The 22,672-nt window shown below is 39.3% G+C and overlaps 1 protein-coding gene across 1 annotated transcript in view; it reads left to right on the forward strand.

Annotated features, from left to right (window-relative positions):
* The window catches only part of cadm1a (cell adhesion molecule 1a), a 450,697-nt gene that overhangs the window by 297,224 nt on the left and 130,801 nt on the right, over window positions 1–22,672 (forward strand). The window contains exon 2 of the mRNA XM_053331275.1: window positions 8,360–8,377. Coding sequence (XP_053187250.1) covers window positions 8,360–8,377 — 18 coding nt within the window. The remainder of the gene's footprint in view (window positions 1–8,359; window positions 8,378–22,672) is intronic.

Genomic DNA, 22,672 nt, shown 5'->3' on the forward strand with positions numbered 1-22,672 from the left:
CCATTGGTTACAACTAACTCTACATCTCCATGACGTATTTGCCAAAATGTTGCAGTGGAATTTCTAAATAATCCAGCTTCATTTTTATATGATTTCTCCATTATTAACCAAATTAGCTAGTATGTGAGCCCTTCTTACCCATATCCTTTAAATACCATGATGTCACTTTATTGTTATGTCTTTATCATCAGACTATCACCCCATGTTTTACCGTCTTATTACTGAGCTGGAATATAAATCACAACCAGGATCTGTCAGTTTTTATAGTATTGCATGCATCCAAATAGCACATTAGCTCATACATTCATTGTGTGTGTGTGGGTCTTATGTTCACTTAAAGCAGGGAGATGTAATATTATTAAGTAATTGTGTTCAAGTATAAGCCTGGTGTCCTTCTGTATCTGTGTTACTGTCAACATATAGAAGTGTTTTAGTCTCTTTCATAATACTTCCCAACTTTCTTACACTGTCTGTAGCAAAACAAAAAGGAAAATATAGAGTATAACCAGCCTTTAACTTGATATTTAATTTAAAGCAACGACAATGTAAAGCAAGAGTTAACATACTGTAGCAAGAGCACACAATGGAAAACTACAGATTTTCAACTGTGTTATAATTATATCAAATTACTCTCAGCATGAATAACCTGTGCTATATTATTTCCCCCTTATGGCAGCTTGATGGGAATTTAGACAATGTGATATCTCATGAAATGAAACTCATGCACATTTGAGCACCAGCATTTGTCCTACATTTTCGAGTGCTAAGTGTACACAATCTAGCAGATGGTACTGTAAACACACTCCAGTATGCAAAATTTCACTCATAAAAAAAGAGCCTTTGATGCATAATGGTACACTGTCATAAGCCAGGCTGTATTACTTGACTCATTTCTCCTGCTGGTCTTATCCACCGTGGAAAATGCAGGCCTATCTTTTCAAAGTCACGAGATGCACAAGGCAGCGTATTCATCCGCCACCCATAACTTGGTGAATGGTGAGGGGGGGGGGGGGGTTGGGAGTGTACTGTAGGGGACATTACCCAGGGCTCCTTCTTTTCCTCCCCTGCACCCTGAGGACAACGCCATTGGTGGTGGAGGGAGGGAGGGAAGCAGGTTTCTCAGCCTTATCAGCAGGACAGCACCCAGCGCTCTAATCAGCGGGTCCCAGAGACAGCCGGAGGTAAAGGGAGAGTGGATGGGTGAGCAACATCCAAGAAGAGGAGAAAAAAAAATGGAAAAAGGAAGCAGGAAAGGAAAAAAGAGGCTATGTTTATACCTCTTAGGTTACATCAAATGACAGCTGCTTTACAGTTCAGTGCATAACTGAGTAGAAATCCTTTTGGTGAGAAGAGACAAGTGCAGATTCAGTCCTACAGCACGTTGTTGATGTTGAAATACAGCAGTTACATCACAAGACTCTGAGTAAAAACAGAGGTAGCTATCTGGGAAGCATCCTTAACCCTCCTGTCGTCCTCCAGGGTCAAATTGACCCCATGTCTTTTGACTGTTCCTTCTTACCTTCCTTCCTTCCTTCCTTCCTTCCTTCCTTCCTTCCTTCCTCTTTCTTTAATTTTTCCTTCATTCTTCACCTCCTTCCTTCTTTCTTTGCTCCCTCACCTCTTTCTTCACTTCCTTCCTCCCTTCCTTCCTTCCTTCCTTCCTTCCTTCCTTCCTTCCTTCCTTCCTTCCTTCATTCATTCATTCCTTCATTCCTTCTCTCCTTACTTCTCTCCTTCCTTCCTTCCTTCCTTCCTTCCTTCATTATCTCCTTACTTCATTCTCTCCTTCCTTCCTTCCTTCCTTCCTTCCTTCCTTCCTTCTTTCCTTCCTTCCTTCCTTCCTTCCTTCCTTGACCTGAGGACAACAGGATGGTTAAAAGAGGCTGGACCTGAAAAGATGCTTTCAGTTTAGTTATATTCACTGATGCAATAATTAAAACAGCTTCAGTATTAAAGCAACACTTCACCCTAAAATCAAAATACATATTGTTTCCTCTTACCTGTAGTGCTATTAACCCATCTAGATTGTTTTTGTGTGAGTTGCCAACTTTTGGATCTATTAGCAGTAGAGAATACAATGAAACTGGATAGCACTCGACTTGAAGTGCACAAAAGGCCAAAAAAGTAAATTTGAAAAACTCAACAGCGACGTCATTACTCAAGATCATTCATTGACCTTGTTGTGAGCGGTTTTCATGTAAGAGCTAATTTTTCTCTTCCGAACTACACCCACCAACCTTGAGTTGACATGAAACACAAAAAAAAGATCTGTGGATTTTTCAATTGTTTTATTTTATTTTTGAGCACCACAAACTGAGTGCTATCAAAATTCGGCAACTGCAAGTAAGAAGACAATTATGTATTTTGGATATTGGGGTGAAGTGTAATTTTAATGTTACTGTGACATTCTCTTCAGCCCTTTTTTCTTCTAAGTAAGTTAAGTAACTTTTATTTCCACCAAAATGGATTCATAAATGAATTCATCCCGAGAACTAATTGCTCTTCTCTCGCTCCTATTATTTGGAGACAAGAAGTTTTCAGCTGTCACATTTTGCTCATACTTCTAATATCAAATATATAAAATGTCAGAAACTCAGACAGAAGTCAAATGTCAAAAAAATAATGTTCCTTTTTTACTCTTCGTGCAGATATGAGGAGTTAGAAATGCTGTTTGCCAGTTTTCATTCAAAAACAGTGTTATGTTGGGCACAAATAAAAACATCTTTTTTTCTTTTTTTTTTAGTTTAGCTTCAAATTGTGTAGCACACCAAGTAGAGCAGCATGATTCTTTGCTGGCAGCATATTTTGTCAGCGCTCCATGAGTTTTCAGTAAAAATAAGGAAGTGCTACAGGCGCTAAAAAGATACGTTTATATTTTATCGAAGAGCTTTTGAAAGCCGCCAGAATCGCAGGTATGGTTGTAACCCCAGAGCTCATTGTGATAAACCACATAGTGTTCCATTCTCCACACTTGATTTACTGCTGTGACTGGTTTAAAAGAAAGACAATAGGATTGGTGCTATTGATAATTAGTTTTTAATGTGCCACACTCATCATGTCCAATTTCATGCCCCTTAGGCAGCTGATCACAGATTTAATCAACACATTATTGCTTGCTATACTTAAACTGACTGCAGGGAGGGTTTCTCTGCATACATGTGTGTGTGTGTGTATGTGTGTGTGTGTGTCATGGTTGGAGTGTGAGGCAGACAAAAAGTGTATAAGCGTGTGTTTGTGTGATCGAAGAGCGACCGAGAGAGAGGTTGTCAGCATGTGCATCCATCCCAGCAAACGTCCCTCTTTGATAGACATTGAATGTGCGTTCCGGGCCATTAACCAAGAGCTACGTTTGAAGATGACGCGCTTGGAAGCGTGTGGTCGTGCTGTGTTGAAGGAAGCCATTGTTGTCATTGTGTTTCTCGTAAAAAGAGCAGAGTGCCCAGGCCTCTCTTACCTGATGAATACAGATGAAAGCAGGACTGTAATGTCAGGAGGAGGGTTTTTTTTTTTTTTTTTTTTTTATACCACCACCACCACCACTTCCATGACACCTTGCATGACTTGCCAGTTTTCTTGTTTCTTGTTAAGTGAGGTTGGCTCATGTTATTTCCTTGAATGGATGAAAATGTTTTTTTTTTCCAGTGCTGGGACCAAATGGAGCATTGTTTAAAATTCTTTAGATGTTGCAGTGAGCAAGAAATGTTGATTTTGGTTCATCTGTCATTGGTCCAGAACAAGACATCTGAACAACTATCATCCAGATTTTGGTATTTTGTTTTTTTTTTGTAATTTGGCGTGATTTTTTAAGTCCACCAGAGGATGATTTTGATGATCCAGAATTTGTAGTGAAGCCAATAGATAAGTCTTTGGAGGTATTTAGAAGTAAAATCCAAAAAAATGAACCACAAATCCCAAATAGTGCTGTGCAAAAGACTCATAAATCCCCCCATCAGTCGTTAATACAGTTTTGATTAATCCTAAAATACATCCACAATCACTATTTTATGATCCAGGACAGCATTTTATAGAATATGATGAATACACCAACATGCCTGAATGCTGATTTGTGGTCAAATTTGTACATTTACACCAAAAAACCCAACAAAAGATGCATTTTATTTCCAATGTTGTATACTGTGGGTCACATTAGGAAAAGTCTGGCTACAATACATTTATTATGGTGTTTTGGTGGGTCAAATTTGACCCTGAATAGTATATAAGAGGAGCTGTTAGTGTAATATGTAGTGTTATTTATGCTTTTGCTGTCTAAAAAACACAAAAATCATCTTTATTTTCTTCATTGTTGCTGACTGTCTTCAACAATAACCTTAATTATTGCTGCGTCTGTCCCCAACAAGGACTTATTACCCGTCGGTCTTGACAACCGGCAGTTTTCAGGCGAGGGAGGGGAGGAAAGAAAAAGAGGGAAGAGGCAGAATATCTGACAACTTGAGGCAGAAAGGGTAGTGGCTGTGTTTATCTTGAACTACTTAACTCCCTGGCTGTGAGTCAAACATAGAGAGAGACATTGGGAGGTAGTGGAGGCCTTCATTAAATGCAGCTCAGGCCCTGGTGAAACCCTGGTTAATGTCCCTATCATCTCTGGAGTGGTCCAAGCGTCTAGCTCTCTGTCCAAATGACTCATGTTTAATGCATCTCTACAGTGCTTGTCATTTAACCTCACCTCTGGAGGTTGTGGGTCGGGGTGGGATAGCAAAAGCTCCCACAAGGCCCATAAGGGGCAAAAAAAACGGCCATGCAGTTATTCTTCACCCGCTCTCCATTTACTTAGCATGGGGAGAACTACTCTATGTCTCGACTATTGCTGTGTAATCTCCCCAAAGCAAAAACCCCACTCACCCCCATCACACTGCATGAACCTGAACTCGAGGGTGGTCTGGGTAGACTATGTGGCTCTGTGAAACACTTTGTTACTGAGCTTCCTCTGTGCTACAGCTGAATGCCTAAGCAGTGGACGACTGATGCTGATGTTATAAAGGGGAGACTTCATGATTTAGCTGTTTACCCTTTTAGATGAGCTCTACAGCTTAAAAGCTTTTCAGGTGAGATTGAAGGCTGTCAAACGTTAATCAAGCAGATGTCATCTTTTCTTGGAACTGGACTATAATTTATTAGAGTTTGTCACATTGGACTCATTAAACACTTACATTTTTAAGGCACAGGATGAAAATCAGTGCTGCAGTTTGGAAATGAATGTGACTTATTTATAGTGTTGGTGCATTACTGTAATCACATTACATTTACCTGTGATGCAGTAGGCTAATGTATCCTGTAATCACATTACAGTTACTAAACAAAGAAATATGGTATTCCTTGCATTACATTAGTTCATCAATTCCTACCTTCCTCCCTTACTTCTTTCCTCTGTCCTTCTTTCTTTCCTTTCCTTTCCTTCCTCCTAACCCTTCCTCTTTTCCTTTCTCCCTCCCTCCCTCATTTCCTTCCTTCTTCCTCATTTCCTGCCTTCCTGCCTTCCTTCCTCCTTCCTAACCCTAACCCTTCCTCTTTTTCTTTCTCCCTCCCTCCCTCCTACCTTCCTTCCTTCCTCCGCCCATCCTTACTCCCTTCCTTTTTTTCTTTCCTGCCTTCTTTCCTCCCTCCCTCATTTCCTTCCTTCTTTCTCCTTTCCTGCCTTCCTTCCTCCCTCCTAACCCTAACCCTTCCTCTTTTCCTTTCTCCCTCCCTCCCTCCTACCTTCCTTCCTTTCTCCGTCCTTCCTTATTCCCTTCCTTTTTTTCTTTACTGCCTTCCTCCCTCCCACCTTCCTTCCTTCCTCCGTCCTTCCTTCCTTCCTTCTTTTCTCTCCTGCCTTCCTTCCTCCCTCCTTTCTTTCCTTCCCTCCTTCCTTCCTCCCTCCCTCATTTCCTTCCTTCTTCCTCCTTTCCTCCCTTCCTTCCTCCCTCCTTTCCTTCCTTCTTCCTCCCTTGACTCGAGGACAACAGGAGGGTTAAAAAGGAATGAGTAATGTGTAATACATTACATTTTTTGAGTAAAGACCCCAACATTGCTTTTTCATGACGCGTTGTATAATATAATCCATTTAAAGCATAGTAAGCTTTTAACCTCAGAGAGTCATGTTATATATATTTACAAAAAGCAACGGAGCAACAATTCATAGACATCATTGTCACAAACAGGGCTGTGTAACAGGATGGAAAAGAGCTGAGATTCTGCTCTTTGTTTAATTTGATCTCTACGCTGCATTTTCCTCTCATTTTCCCTGCTCACATGCAAAAAAAAAAGACTGCCTCCCTCTCACTTGTCTTCTTCCTCCCCTTACACGCATCCACTCAATCTCTGCCTCTCTTCCTTTGCGCTGGATAATGGTAATTAAAATATCACCATGATTGAAATTTGGCAAAAGTTTAAGAGGAAATAGGTTTTCTAATCAAAAGCTGCCTCGTAGCTGGAATCCTGATGCTTACTTGGCTGACAAATCTTCTTCAACTATGGGGGCCTAAACGGATGCCAGGCAGTATATCGAACGCCAACGCCGCTTGTTTCACTGCAATGTTGGATTTTATAAAGATGTCCCACTCGAGGCTAATATAACCCCTTTTAGCCTGATTTCACTTGTTTATTTAAAAGTCTCATTTTTTTTACAAGACATAAGTGTGTATTTTTCACATTATTGCTGTTTTGTTTTTACACACAAAAGTAGCAGCGAAGGTATAAATCATCATGCTTAACCAAAAGACACGCGGGAGCTGAGGAGGAGAGCTTGTAAGAAAAGTGAAAAGCACAAGAAGGGGTTTGCACTTGCACCTCAGATTTACCTCCTTTAAAATCTTACAAGGCCCCTTCCCAACATTAAATCCCATAAGTGTAAGAACCTGTACTACTCTCACTGAGCTACATTCAGATGATGCAACTATACTGTTATTAACCCTTTCATACTGTTCATGGTCGAATTTGACCCATGACTCATTTCTTTTAGCTGGACTTTTTCCTAATGTGACTCACAGTATATAAAAATGGAAATAAAAAGAATCATAAAAATGAATAAAACACAACATATGCAAATGTACAAAATAAAAAAAACACCATTCAATCCTATTGTTGTATTCTTCATATTCTATCAAATGTTCTCCTAGACCAGGGATCCTCAAACGACGGTCTCCGGTCCACATCCAGACCGCGGGACAACTATCTGCAGACCCTAGGTCTAATCTTAAAAAAAAAGAAAAATCTTGCATAATATATTATTATTAAATACGAGTGTTCGCGCGAGTCGGAATTATCGCTGGTATGGATGTGTGACTCCAGTCCTTCACCGTGTGTATTCTGGTCTCCATGGCAACAATGCGCTGATAGGCTGTGACTTGTTGGGCAAGCGCAGTTGCAGCACGATCCACATTTTGACTTTATACCTGAGTCACTTTTGATGCACAGCACTAAGAACAGCACTACAGTCCTTTCCTCCTTTCTTGATATTTGCTTTGGATTATTTGCAGGGGTTGTGAATGTATTTTGTTTTTTGGTATTTATTTGAATTTTTTTTGTTTTTATGAAAAGGACATTTTTTGTTGTTGTTAAATTCATATTTTTCTACTAGACACCACTGTATTATTAAGTTAGTTGGTGGTGGACACATTGATTTGTTGTGGCTTGACCGACTAATAAACGGACCTTTGACTCATTGAAAAAAAATGTTGTGGACCTTTAAGATTTGTATTTGAGGATCTCTGTCCTAGACCATAAAATAGGAATATGAACAGTATGTAAGGGTTAATGTGGATCATATGGGCTTTCCAAAGCATCATTTCCAAAGTAGGCCTATGAAATGTGAAATGGACATTATCATTACTGTTATCGTGTGTTGAAGAGTTGAAGGTTTTAGTATCTTTGTGTGTGTTTACTCTCCAGAGGAAGGTACAAATGTTGTTATATGAGAGGTTATTATGTGTTAATGATGATTATTGGGATGTTTTATACATATATGTTTAGATATTTGGCATTAAACTTGCAGATATAGATATACTCATTTCCTTAAGTCTTGCAATCCACAACCTTTGCCTTTGGAGTTACAATCTTACCCTTTACTGTTACTTCATCAACTGTTTGTTTCTCCAATCAGCTGGGATCTTATGGATGATTAAACCTTTTCTTTTTCAGGAAGGGGAGCAGCATGAATGCCTTTTCTTTGCATTCTTATACCTGGCTTCTCCTGTACTTTACTAGCATGCGCCTCTATGCTCTTGCAAATTGGGACAATTATCTGAATGCTAACCTCCCTTTCTGTTTTTCTCCCCCCCGCCCCCCGCCCCCCGCCCCCCGCCCCCCGCCCCCCGCCCCCTCTCTCCTTCTACTCTTTCCCGCATGTCCTCTTCCAACTCAGGAGCTGCACAGATCCCAGGTAAGCCTTCCCTGCAATATCCTTTCCTTCTCCTTTACCAGCTCCTTCTATCTTTCAATGTGTTGCTTCCTCTCAGCATCTTTAGTGTTAAAAACTGCATAGCGACCGAGCCAGAATCTTTCTCCATCTCACTTTCTCTCTGCTACACTTTTCGATTTCTGTCCATCTCACTCTTGCATTCTCCACAGTCCATTTCTTTCAAATATCGTTGCTGCTGCCACTGCCGCCGCCGCCGCCGCCGCTGACTGATACATCTTCATTTCATCGACGTCCTTAAATATCGCCAGCTGTAGCATCCTGGTGTACTCTGCAGTTTACCAAAGAGCTCTAAAGACAGAACTCAATGATCTGAAGAGTTTTATTCCAAAAACAAAACAGCATTTTCTCAAAATGACAAAACTTTGAATGAAACCATTTGTAAGTAATAACAATTGAGTTTCAAGTGTTTTCAAGTGTGTTGCTCTTCATATTTATTCATGTTTAACCCTCCTGTTGTCCTCCAGGGTCACATTGACCCCATCTCTTTTGACTGTTCCTTCCTTCCTTCCTTCCTTCCTTCCTTCCTTCCTTCCTTCCTTCCTTCCTCACTTCCTTCCTTCCTTCCGTCCTTCCCTTCTCATTCCTTCCTTCTTTCCTCCCTTCCTCCTCCCTTCCTTCCTCCCTCCGTCCCTCACTCCCTCCTCCTTTCCTTCCTTCCTCCCTCCGTCCCTCACTCCCTCCTCCTTTCCTTCCTTCCTCTTTTCCTCCATCCAATTCTCCTTACTCCTTTCCTTCCTTCCTTTCCTCCTCCCTTCCGTCCTTCCTTCTTCCCTCCCTTCCGTCCTTCCTTCCTCCCTTCCTTTCGTCCTTCCTTCCTCCCTCCCTTCCCTCCTTCCTTCCTCCGTCCCTCCCTCCCTCCCTCCCTCCTTCCTTCCTTCCTTCCTTCCTTCCTTCCTTCCTTCCTTCCTTCCTTCCTTCCTTCCTTCCTTCCTTCCTTCCTTCCTTCCTTCCGTCCTTCCTCCCTCCTGTCCTTCCTTCCTTCCTTCCTTCCTTCCTTCCTTCCTTCCTTCCTTCCTTCCTCCCTCCCTCCCTCCTGTCCTTCCTTGACCTGAGGACAACATGAGGGTTAAATAAGTCTCAGGTTTTTTTCACTGCTTTAGTATGGATGGTCAGTGTTTTTGTGAGTTTAATTGGCTACGAAGCACTAAATATTTCATAAGTTTCATTCTTGAGGTCTTAATGATGCTTTAAAAATTGAGATTTGATGGTCTGAAACAAGAGTTCATCTTGATATGTCCAAAAATGAATGAGAGATTGAATCCAGCCATTGTGTTTTAGAGGACTAAGGAGTGATATGGCTATTGAAAACCAATGACAATCACATTTCTCATCGCCAATCTGCGATGTATTTTTGGACCTGGAGCTGTTTTTTCATTGTGTTCCTCACAGTGTCAATGCAGTAGTCCTCCTAGCAAACCAAAAAAAAAAAAAAAAAGGCCAGAAGGCAATCAAAAATCCTGGTAGCAATTCTATTTGGACACCCATTTCTAAGGCGTTGTTGAAATGCTGTCCAAGAGAGTGTACCAATTCGATTTCTCTTTCTCATGTAGCCAGTGGTAGCTCTAACAATAAGAGCACCTCTTCCAAATGTTTCGGCTCAGCTTCTCACCAACTGAAAACCACCTCATGTTGTTGAATGCTGGAAACATATACCTGCCAGTCAATTCACTTACTTATATTACAATGGCTTCTACTTTGTTGTTATTTGAATTCCTGTTTAATTGCTGTCAGTGAAACTCAACATGATCTGCAGATGTTAGAAACTTAAAGACTGGGGGGGGGGGGATTGTACTCTTTGAGCCTTTGAGTGAGAGCATGACTTCTGTTAACAAAGGGAAATATGCCTCCATTTTTGTACCATTAGTGCTTTAGAAATGCACATTGTATTCAATTTATCAAAACAAGAGACATGAAGTTGTGAAGAATGATTTTTTTATAACCAGGAAACAAACAAACTGAACAAATCAGATAGAAAATAGGGTGATTTTATACTAAAGATGATATAACATTTTTTAAAATCAGAATCAAATATAAGCTTGGGCTCGATTCTGTCGGCATTTCAGATAGATAAAAGTCAAAATCAACAAGCTGATTGATGTTTAAGGAGGAAAAAAGGAGGCAAAGACACACAACACTGTCTATGTGAGTGGAGCTGAGGTGGAGAAGTTAAACATCTTTAGCTTCCTTGAAATCAGCATCACAGACGGAAAAGGTCAGAAATGACTATACTCCTTAAGAAAACTTGAGAAGGAACAATCCCCAATACATCCCAAATCCTTATTAACTTCTACAGAGAGGCAACAGAAAGCATCCTGACTGGAAACAGCACAAAATTGGCACGGGATGTGCACAGGAAGGCTCTGCAGCAGGTGATTAAAACCACCCACGACATCATTGGTACCCATCTCTCCCTGCGCAGAGTGCAAAGGATACTAAAAGACAATACCCATCGCAGCCGCAGCCTGTTCACCCTGCTGCTATCTGGCAACAGATACAGAAGTAAACGCTGTAGTAACACCAGACTACAGAGAAGAGTCTTTCCTCAGGCTGTGAGACTCCTCAACTCATCCTCCACACTCCAATATTAACAAAAAAACAGCTTCATTACTTATTATTTATTCATCTATTTATATAATGTCTGGCTTTTTTTAATTTTTTGGACTACAGTCTCTACTTTCATTTCATTATACAACTTAAAATCAGTAAAATGATGATAAATGAATCTTGAAATTTACAATCTTGAATTATAACAATGATAAATATTTATTTTCCTGCTCAGAAGGGATTGACTGCTGTAAATCAAGTGTTGCTGCGTTTATCCCACGTCTACCCTGTTTCTCTTCTACCGAGCCTTTTAATCCAATAAGCAGTTCCAGCGACACTTGTACGTGTGCAGTTATATGTACATGAATTTGAATTGAGCAGAAAGAGATCGTCCCTTGAGGCTGATTGGATGGAGACCAGTACTTCACAGGCCTGTTTCTGGTCATAAACCTGTACTGCTGCCACTGAGCAGTAGTGGTGGTGGTGGTCTCTGCTGTTGATTGCCAGCAAAGCAGCAACATGGGAAAAAAACCCCAAAAAAAACACCTCAACGTGCATCGCCAAACAAGAGACAATGACAAACACTGTCTCAAACAAATGGGAAATATTTCGCTTTATTTTGTAAAAAACACCTAAAACTAAAGAAATAGTCGACTCAATCAAATTGGGACGCTCTAATAAGCTGTTTTTTAAGTGTTTAGGTTCATATTTGACTTATGTTTCATTTACATTGCACTGAAAAAAGTGTATGTGCCAAATAGGTGTATAAGCTGCCAAATCTGGCTCTTTTACCCTTTTGAAGTATTTGCCAATGATTGCAGTGCTCAGGACTTCAGAGGGATAGGAGGAAAAAAGCCATGTGTCAATATTGGCAGCATCACTCTGTAAAGGTTTTTAATAAACATTAAAGGGATATATGAGAAATTTTCCGAAAAGTTGAATTTATTACTGACGCACTTCTTAGTCCAGTCACATAGACGTTAATGTTCACTGCTGCTAGTCTGCAGAGGAAGTGGCTTCCACTGAAATGATACACTCATAGTTAATTATGAGGCAATTAACGAACTTAGAGATGGAGAAGTTACAAGTAACAAAACCAGCTATATATAGTTTAGAGGTCTGTGTTTATTTCAGGGATGTTTAGCTGAAGCCAGTCATGAAAGCATCAGATGAGCTTCAGGCCTGTATGAAATTAAATACAAAATAAAAGCACTATTATTAGTAAAAAGTGTCTTATACTGTGTCTCAAATCGCATACAGTACTTCTATACTTTCACTTAGTATTTTCAGTGCATGAGTGCGTTCAAACCATAGACTGTATAAAAGAAATTGGTTTGTGGACTGCCAAGCCAATTGTTTCGAATCTAGGCAGCGCCATCTTGAAAATTTCAGGTGCATGCTGGGAAAAATAAAAACACAGATTCTACTTATATGGGCATGAGGGGGGGGCCATGGGCGGAGCGGGGAGGTTGCGATTGGTTGCGAGGGCTGGATCTCGAGGACATTGGTCAATCAACCTGTCAATCATGACGTAGCCACGCCCTAATGCATACCCTGCATTATCGTCACATATAAAATTAGGGAGGCCAAAATGTCCCAAATGAACATCATACTGCATTGAAGAAGGCTTTAAACTAGCGATTGAGACCATAAACACATTTTGAAAATGTTTACTGAGGTTAGAAATCAAGTGAGAAGTTGGTGAATTCTCCATTGACTTGTATAGAGATGGTCGCCCCCTGGTGGCCTTTTGATAGAATGCAGCTCTAAGTTACTTCTGCGTTGGCCTCATTTCAGAGGACCAGAACTCCCCGTCTGGGGAAACACTGAGATGTCAATGGTCGCCATCTTGGCTCCGTAGCAGAAAAGGAGGGACCACTTTTCAAACAGGAAATGGCAGTCGAGGATGTTGTAACTAGGGTGAACATCGCCACATTATACAAATCTAAATTATCCATGTGGTTTTTGCACTAAGCTCCACTATACTGTTGTCACACATAAGCCATCAGTAGGTTTATTGGATTAATTTAGCAGTCCCTTACCCTAGCTAATCACCATTTCCTGTAAGTGCAGTGAACTAACAGAAGTATGTGATTAGTGAGGTGCTCTTCCATCACAAGCCTCCAGAACTTGCTCTTTGGTATATTTTCCAAGTCTCTGGAGCTCTACTGGAGAATTAACCTCCATTCTTTAAAATAGATACCCTCATTTGGTGTTTTGATAAGTTCAGATGGAAATGGGCTCCAAAATATCCTCCAGTTAAGAACGGATTATAAACCACACATATATTTTTGAATTTTAGCACAGCCAGAAAAAAAAACAGCAATTGGAAGATGTCACTGCAGGTCCTGTGAATGTTAAAATTTCACAGCACAAAATATGAATGGGATTAATCAAATAATGATGAGACAGTGAGCAGAATAACACCAATTGTCAAAGGCCACAGTGCTGTCTTGGTTTGACCTGCTGCTATACAGACAAAACCTCTCTTTTTTCCCCCCTTCCTTTGCATAGGTGAGTCATGTGTTTGTTCTGTATGCCAATCAATAGAAGAGCAGACGTGAGAGGATGGAGGTGGGCTGAGGGACGCAGCAGTTAAACACAAGGAGTCTTATCCATGTGTGCACAGACAGGCTCTTTAAACACACACAAACACATGCGTTACGTGATTGCAGTCACATACATAACGCCTGGGATAGAGCACAGATAAATGACTAAATCAATCACACGCATACATTGTTTGCTTAACCTCCTGTATGCTTTGCTTTTATAACACAGGTTCAATTTCCCAAGCTAGTGAAGCTCTATCAGCCTCGGAATATGTATTCAGCAATGTCATCTGTTACTGCATCACATGACATGTCTTTGCTATTATAATGTCAATAGAGCCCAATTCAATGCAATGCAATCTACATTTCGTCAATACATGCGCTGCTTTGAGCTGCACTGTGAGCTGAAGATGCAGCTTGTTCATTAACCCTCCTGTTGTCCTCGAGTCAAGGGAGGAAGGGAGGAAGAAGGAAGGAAAGGAGGGAGGGAGGGAGGAAGAAAAAGGAAGGAAGGAAGGAAAGGAGGGAGGAAGGGAGGAAGAAGGAAGGAAAGAGGAAGGGAGGGAGGGATGGAGGAAGAAGGAAAGGAGGGAGGATGGAAGGACAGGAGGGAGGAAGGAAGGAAAGAAGGACAGAGGAAAGAAGGAAGGAAGGAAAGGAGGGAGGGAGGGAGGAAGAAGGAAGGAAAGAGGAAGGGAGGGAGGGATGGAGGATGGAAGGACAGGAGGGAGGAAGGAAGGAAAGAAGGACAGAGGAAAGAAGGAAGGAAGGAAAGGAAGGACAGAAGAAAGGGGGATGAAGTAAAGAAAGAAGGAGAGATGGAGGAAGGACAGACGGAAGGAAGGAAGGAAGGAAAGGAGGGAGGGAGGGAGGGAGGGAGGAAGGAAGGAAAGAAGGAACAGTCAAAACAGATGGGGTCAATTTGACCCAGGAGGACGACACGAAGGTTCGACTGATTCAATATTCAGTACTCATTCAGTATCTATAGCAGGTGCATTTTGAATCTTATCCATGCTCTCAAGTAGAGAAATAGATAAATAAATCATAATTACAAAATTAATTTAAAATTTTCAGCGTGACTGATAAAACTGGTCAAGGTCAGAATTTTACAATTTGTTAGTTTCCGACATACAGTAGCAGAAGGACGAGAGCAGTGAAGATAAACAATAAAATGTAGAAGATGAGGAAACTGCAGGCAATAAAAAAACGTACGATTAAAATTACAGTTTACAGGGAGCAGAGAGGTTGGACTTCATGCTCTCGGCTTTACCGAGGGAACGCACAGAGAGCAGTAAAGAGAGGCTTTTTCATGTCGGCAGCTCCATCAGCTCAGAACTGACTTTAAATATGTCTCTGCATCATCAGGTCCAAAGAGACACTGTGACATTGTTAGTCATTTATATTTGGATTTTTGTTTTTGTTTTGTTGTTGTTATGTTCTATTACTGACATTGTGAAATGTCTTGAAAACACAAAAACCTACAATGTGTTAGTCTGTCTGTCAGCAATCCAACTTCTCTAGCATATTTGTTTTTTTTCCCACTTATTTTTTTTTATTTTAAAATTAATACACAGAAACAAGGTATAAACTTTTCTTCACAAACATCTAACACCAAAGAAAAAAAATACAAAAATAAAAATGAAATAAAATAAAAAAATAAATAAAATAAATAAATTAAATAAAATAATAATAATAATAATAATAATAATAATAATAATAATAATAATAATAATAATAATAACATAATAAAATAATAATAATAATAAATAATAATTATTTTTTTTTCTAGCATGTTTGTGGCAATAGAAGGTGCACCATGCCCATTAATTCATCTTCACAAACAGGACAGAGATATGTTGTTGTTGTTGTTGTTTTTTAAAGGCATAAAAAGTATATCATTAAATAGCTCTGCACTGTAGTTTTTAGCAGCTCAAACAACAATAAAGTGCTTTATTGAAGATTATTCACAGGATTTATCGACAACAATAAGAAAAATATACACTATCAACATCCTTATCCTTTATAAAAGAACATGTCAAATAGACCATCCTGGTGAAATAAACATAAATACCAAATGCAAAAGTTTAAGCTGCTCAATTGCTACAAATAACTGTTTATTTATGCTGTTTATTGTTTATGTGATTTTAAAACTGCAGTAACCGGTCTCGACCCTGCAGATAAAGATAAAGCCTGTATATTAAATAAGTCGTACAACTCCAAACCATTAACCATGGCGACAGGAGAGCTTAACACGCTGGCACTGTCTTATTGCATCTTATTGCACCAGTCGGTCCCAGTTGTGATATCATCTGCTGCTCTGAGTTTGTAATAAAATCCAAATGGTTGAACTTTGACCACAAACACATTAAGAAGCTGTTTCTAGCTGTTTTTCTACTTAATCTGCCCAAATACAGACGAGATATGATGTCAGTACCAGTTTAAAGGTATTATTGTCACAGCATGTTAAAGTAAATTGACAGTTTAGGTCAGGGGTGGCAAACATGCGGCCCACAGGCCAGACCTGGCCCGCCGAGGAGTCCAATCCAGCCCACTTTTCTTCCTGTGTTCTTTTCCTTCCTTCCATCTGTCCTTCCTACTTTCTTTTTTATCCTTTCTTTGTTCCTTTTTTCCTTTCTTTGTTCCTTCCTTCCTTCCACCTGTCCTTCCTCCCTACCTTCCTTCTGTTCTTCCTTCCATCTGTCCTTCCTCCCTACCTTCCTTCTGTTCTTCCTTCCATTTGTCCTTCCTCTCTTTCTTCCTTCTGTCCTTCTTTCCATCTGTCCTTCCTCCCTACCTTCCATCTGTCCTTCCTTCCTCCCTACCTTCCTTCTGTTCTTCCTTCCATCTGTCCTTCATACCTTCCTTTTTTCCTTTCTTCCTTCCTTCCTTCTGTTCTTCCTTCCATCTGTCCTTCCTCTCTTTCTTCCTTCTGTCCTTCTTTCCATCTGTCCTTCCTCCCTACCTTCCATCTGTCCTTCCTTCCTCCCTACCTTCCTTCTGTTCTTCCTTCCATCTGTCCTTCCTCTCTTTCTTCCTTCTGTCCTTCTTTCCATCTGTCCTTCATACCTTCCTTTTTTCCTTTCTTCCTTCCATCTGTCCTTCTTTACTCCCTACCTTCCTTCTGTCCTTCCTCTCTTTCTTCCTCCTGTCCTTCTTTCCATCTGTCCTTCCTACCTTCTTTTTTTCCTTTCTTCCTTCCTTCATGGCATGAGTTTAGCACATCATTCTCATCAATAATATGTATTCTGCTGGAAAGTCTCTTTAAAATAGAGTTTACTTATTTACAATTACAGTATCTAAGCAGCGTTGGTCCTCTTTTTTTAAATAGAGTAAAATTAGCAGGGTGCAAGCTCACTGTAGGAAACAAGAAAGTCCTTTAGGCCATCTCAGACTATTCCTGCATCAAAAGAAAAGTGAAGGATGATTAATTATGCTGAAATCAAACCAGGTTATGGGGTATATAATCATATTTTTGGATAATCCAACATCCGCATAATGTTTACAGTATGAGGTGGTATTAAATATTCATTCTCTGATTATCAAATTTAATGATATGCAATTTCTCAACAGAGAGCTGCACTCAGTCATTTTATGATGATTAAATGATTTGTCTTAATTAAATCATCATGAAATAGTAAATGACTGTATGCAGCCTTAATTTAACAATTCAGTGAGATGTATTAAAGGTATCGAGCAACACGAACCAGAAAGCCTGAATACTCTCCGACTTCAATGATGTCAGTTCGGTGCAAACATGAAACAAGTTAACATAAATGACCCAGCTTTAATAACATGTCAACCTGTTTCTAATAAAAGACAGTTTCCTAAATGAGTGTATGTTGGAAGAAAACTTAAAATTAACAGGAATTGAATCTTCATTTTTAGGAAGTACTTGTTGACACAGGCTGATTTCTTCACTCATTTTCAGAAAATAAGACAAAAAACATACAATAAATAGATGAAGAAAAACAAGGAATCAGACAAATTCAACAAAACCAGTACTATAGCTTGTGATATCCCTGACAAATTACTGCAATAACCCCAATACTAGTATATATATATATATATTCTACAGTTCTTATATTATACTCTAGTTACTCTCTGTTGAATTATTTGAGGTAGCAGGACACAAACTAATAAAAAAGAGGTTAGTTGAGGTTACTGTCGCAGTGTGTGGTAGCATTATGACCAATGTTGTCAAGGCTTCTCTGCAAAATGTAGTTATATATTTTATAATGATAGAAGCAGAACCACAGGAGATAACTAAAGATTAAGTGAATATACTAAGAAAAGTGTAGCAAACAAAACTTTTTTGATATAAAGTCTGTTTCTCACAGCTGCAAGCCAGGAACTAAAAAGAAAAACCCAACTGAGTGCACCGCAATGTTTCTGCTTTCTGCTGGATGTTATGTTTACCACAACAGTATGTTCACTTAGCCTGGACTGGATTTCTGACTATTAGACCTGCCTAATCAATATTATTGTTATTATTTTATTATTTTGGTTTATTTAATAGAGACAGATACAATATACGAAGACAAGTATCACAGTGGTTGTGGTGAATGATAATAGGCAACACCGGTCCCTAGAAGGGTTTTTGTGAAGGTAAGAGATTAAAATAGTAACAAAAGAGAAGAAAAGGAGGTAAATATTGATTAAAATCATTATAATTAATATATGTAATGTAAAAAGGGTCATTCATAATGCCAACACCAGCTTACAGTGCTTTTTACTCTCTTTTAGCTCGCTAGCTAGTTTTGATACCATGCCATATTGATTTATCAATTCAGTTGTAGTACTCTAATCAATACTGTAGGTACATTTTGATGGCATTTTTCCAAACCTCTGACCTTTTATAGGTAACTCATAAAAAATATTTTAAAAAGTGACTTATCTTCGCCAGTAGCTGTTGTACACTGGATACCACAGCTGTCTTTAGCTAGCTATGAGCCATCTATCATGCTAATAATGCTAATGCTCATGTGGCATGTTACCCATTGCTCTCACTGTATTCTTTACTAATTGAAATTATAAATGGTAACTCTACATATAAAATAAATGAACTACACTAACTGTAGGCCTATTGTATTTTTGTAGCACACTAAAACTAAAACACAATGTCTAGCATGCTAAAGGTTTTCTCTGCCTCATAGGAGAAGACAAGCACTACTCATCTAGTAAACAAAAGAACCAAACATATTTCCTTTGGTGTTACTGTCCAACACATACCTGGCAGATATTTTTCAGGTTCGGCTTATCCATCCTCTATTTATGTTAATTATATTGTTCATTCTGTCTTGGGACATACTCGCCTGTAGCCAAGTCTTTAACCTGCACAGAGCACTAAAACTAAAACTCCTCTCAGCTTCACATGAAGACAGAATTCTGATGAGAACCTCAACTTGGTCAAACAAGCCCTGCAAATCCACTAGCAGCCCCCCTGAGGACCTCTGCTGCTTTTCCACTGCAGCTATAGTGGTATTTGTTGCAAAAGGAGGGGGCGACTGCACAGAAAGAGAACCTCTGTTGAGCTCAGGGTACCGATGGAGAGAATCATCTAACTCCCAAGTGAGGAGCGCTCTCTAACTTTTGTAGGACATTTAGACCCTCTTGGTCAAAGTGGTCACCAAACTGAACTTTTACGCTATCCAGCACTTTGAAGTACACATTGTGCAGACAGGCACTCTTCTGTTAAGCACCAGAAACATCCTGAGTACCATCAACAATGGCTGAAAAATGAACAATGGGAAGAGACCACATTCAGTTACGATGCCTCGACTTTCATTCTGTGATTTGAGGCTTGTGTACATTACAGTATGCTCTATAAACCACTTCAGTTTAATAGCTGATATAGATTCCAACCTTCATCAGCGTGGCCTCTTAAAGGGATAGTTTGTATTTTTTAAAGGGGTGTTTTTTTTTTGGTATGAGCTTGTTTTTCCAAAGTCAATGTATTACATGCAATTGTTTTGGGTTGGCAACCTCCACTTTGGGGAAGCAGAGAGAGGAGTACTGGCACAGAGGAAAAGCAATGTTCTGCTGTGGAAGAGGCCAGCAGCAAAACATATTAAACCCACCAAAAATACTATCAGTTTAAATGTACGGCTTTATATCCATAAAACTTTCACTCCTCTATTCTGCCGTCCTTTCCTTCGCCACTCCATTTTCTCAACTGTAAAATATTCCTACAAATGCCACGATCTGTATTATGCCGCCGCAGCATTTCCTGACCCAAACGACATAATCTGTTGAGTAAAGGGTCCATCTGACAAAAGCTGATTTCATATGAAGCAATCGCACCAATCGCAAGACTCCTCCACTGATGATATATTTCAATCTACGACTTATTTACAGTTACCTTGCCGATGCCTTTATCCCACGAACTGAATATTTTAAAACCATTACAAAAACATTGGCACCAGATCAGAAATTGCCCGTCAGTTGCCATGGTCCTGAAAATAATAAGAGATGTCTTGCCCATGCCCATCAAATGTTGCGTGACTGCCGTCTACCGGACTGTCCTTTGCTCCATCTTTTCTGAGGTTGCCCTGGCATGTATGAAAAGGCGCAAGACGGAAATGTCCCTGAATGAAGTGGCATGTGCGAATAGTAAAAACCACTAACGGTGCCTTAGGAACTATGTATGAAAGGGAGCTATGTATCTCTTTGTCTGACTGTCCCTGCCTCTCTGTGCACAGCTCTGTCCTCTTTCTTGCTTTTGCCTTTAGTGGAAAATTTATATAAGCACTTCATTCCTTTCTTATGAAGATTTTATCAAAATGTCTTTGATATAATTGGGATCTTTCTACTTATTTGGCTTTTGATGCACTGTTTTTCCTTCGCCTACCATTTTAACTGACCTGACTGGCTGACAAACACACACACACACACACACACACACACAGGAGACGCACATTACTTACAGTAGTAGGAGAGATGCAACACTCATTAAACCGAACTAATATATGCTAAATTAGATTAAGTTTTCCAGAAGAAGCACATTTCTCATGTTTTGCTGTCAATTTGTAAAAGTTCAGAACACCATGAATCCTGCCAGAGGCTTACTTAATATTTCAACATGGTTGTTTGTAGTAATTATGTCTTTTTTATGGATTAAGTCTTCATTTATTTCCACAAATATAAACAAAATTACATCATGGGAACTATGTTTGATGCAGTAAGAAAAATACATTTAGAACCTAATTTTATAGGGTAAATTAATCTTATATATTATATTATACAAATACCATTTACCAAAGATTAAAAGTATTTTGGTATTAAAACCTACATTTTTAATATAACCAAGCATCCTGCATCATAAATACATGTCTAAAAACATAAATTCCTTGAAAATTAATTGAAAATTCAGTAAGTTATGGTGATTTTAATTGTGGCTAGACCACCTAACTCTATAGACACATATGCATTAGGAGACGCGACTGCCTTGTACTAATATGGTGGCCAATTCAACCACGAGGTAATGGACTGAACAAATTGCAGTCTGGTTACAACCATAAATGTGTTTTATTCTAATGAGTGGTAAAAAAAATGTCTGACCCATCTTTAGTTTGCAAAGTAGGTACTTACATGAGGTGAGCCACCACTGACACACTTCCAGAGATCGCACCACAGACACTCGTACTGAGGGCTAATGTGTGTTTGAGTTCGGGGATGCTAGGAATTTAAAAAGCACATTGTTTGTTATCTAAAGTGCTTTCAATGCATATTAATTACAATATACACTGTAGTTATGTTTACAATGATATATTTTCAGTAGTGTTTAACATCACTTCTTCTTCTGCTGCTGCTTCTTCTTCTTCTGCTTCTTCTGCTGCTTCTTCTGCTTCTGCTTCTGCTTCTGCTTCTTCTTCTTCTTCTGCTTCTTCTTCTGCTTCTTCTCCTTCTTCTTCTGCTGCTTCTTCTTCTTCTTCTGCTTCTTCTTCTTCTTCTTCTGCTTCTGCTTCTGCTTCTTCTTCTTCTTCTTCTTCTTCTTCTTCTTCTGCTTCTTGAACTTCTTCTTGTGCTTCTTGTGCTTCTTCTTCTTCTTCTTCTTCTTCTTCTTCTTCTTCTTCTTCTTCTTCTGCTTCTTCTTCTTCTTCTACTTCTTCTGCTTCTGCTTCTCCTTCTTCTTCTTCTTCTTCTTCTTCTTCTGCTTCTTCTTCTTCTTCTTCTGCTTCTTCTTCTTCTACTTCTTCTGCTTCTGCTTCTCCTTCTTCTTCTTCTCCTTCTTCTTCTATGCATCTGAGCTAAGACTAAGCTGAGAAGGAGTAACAGTTTTGCAGTATTATCAACATAAATTAAATGAGCCAGTAAAAGATAAATGGGAAAGTATAATTAATCCGTTTTTAATTTATTTTAATCAACAGAGTCAAAAGAAAGTAAAAGGAAAAAATCACACTATTCTTTTTTTTTTTAATCTATCTGAATTATTTAACTCACTGTATGATTTATTTATGTATTCAATTATACTTTTGAGTTATCAGATCGCCTATTAGTGATGCTTGTATCATGACTCTTTGGGACTGTTTATTTGACAGATAGATTGCATCGCTGTGCATTTTTCAGACCTCTTTCTTAGAACAACACCTTTGTCATCAGTTGTTTGTCACTTGTCGTGGCCTCTGACAAGTGAACCTGCTTCGCCCAGCGTGAGTCAGGAGATGATGGTGAGATATCCCCTCTCTGCTTTCTCATGCTGTTCTGCAGCTGCCTGACTCAACATAATATCCACATGACTAGCCACACATTTAAAATGCTTGAGTCAGGATAGAGGCTGCTGTTTTCCACTTCCTCTGCACTCCTTATTTTAGATGTGACTTCTCTACAGTTAGAACATCCTCTAATAAAGATGCAGTTATCCGAGAAGCAAATACCCAACATGGTAATGTGAAAATATATTGGATGCTTACATGTGTTTATTCCAGTTCAGATTTGGAGTTAGAGGCTCATTACTTGTTCCATTTGTTATATCTAAGGTGCAGAATGGGTGCAAATGGCAAGTCTGGTTTATCACAGAGTAATAAAACAGATAAGATACCAGTCAAGCCTCATATTCCATAGAAAATTGCTTTAATAAAAGCAATATTTAGAGTTTATTTTGGTTGAAGCAGCTCAGTATTTGGCAGTAACAGCTTAAAAGAAACTCAAACATTCTTATAAAACA

Source organism: Scomber japonicus, chromosome 13 (assembly GCF_027409825.1).
Source record: "Scomber japonicus isolate fScoJap1 chromosome 13, fScoJap1.pri, whole genome shotgun sequence".
Taxonomy (NCBI): domain Eukaryota; kingdom Metazoa; phylum Chordata; class Actinopteri; order Scombriformes; family Scombridae; genus Scomber; species Scomber japonicus.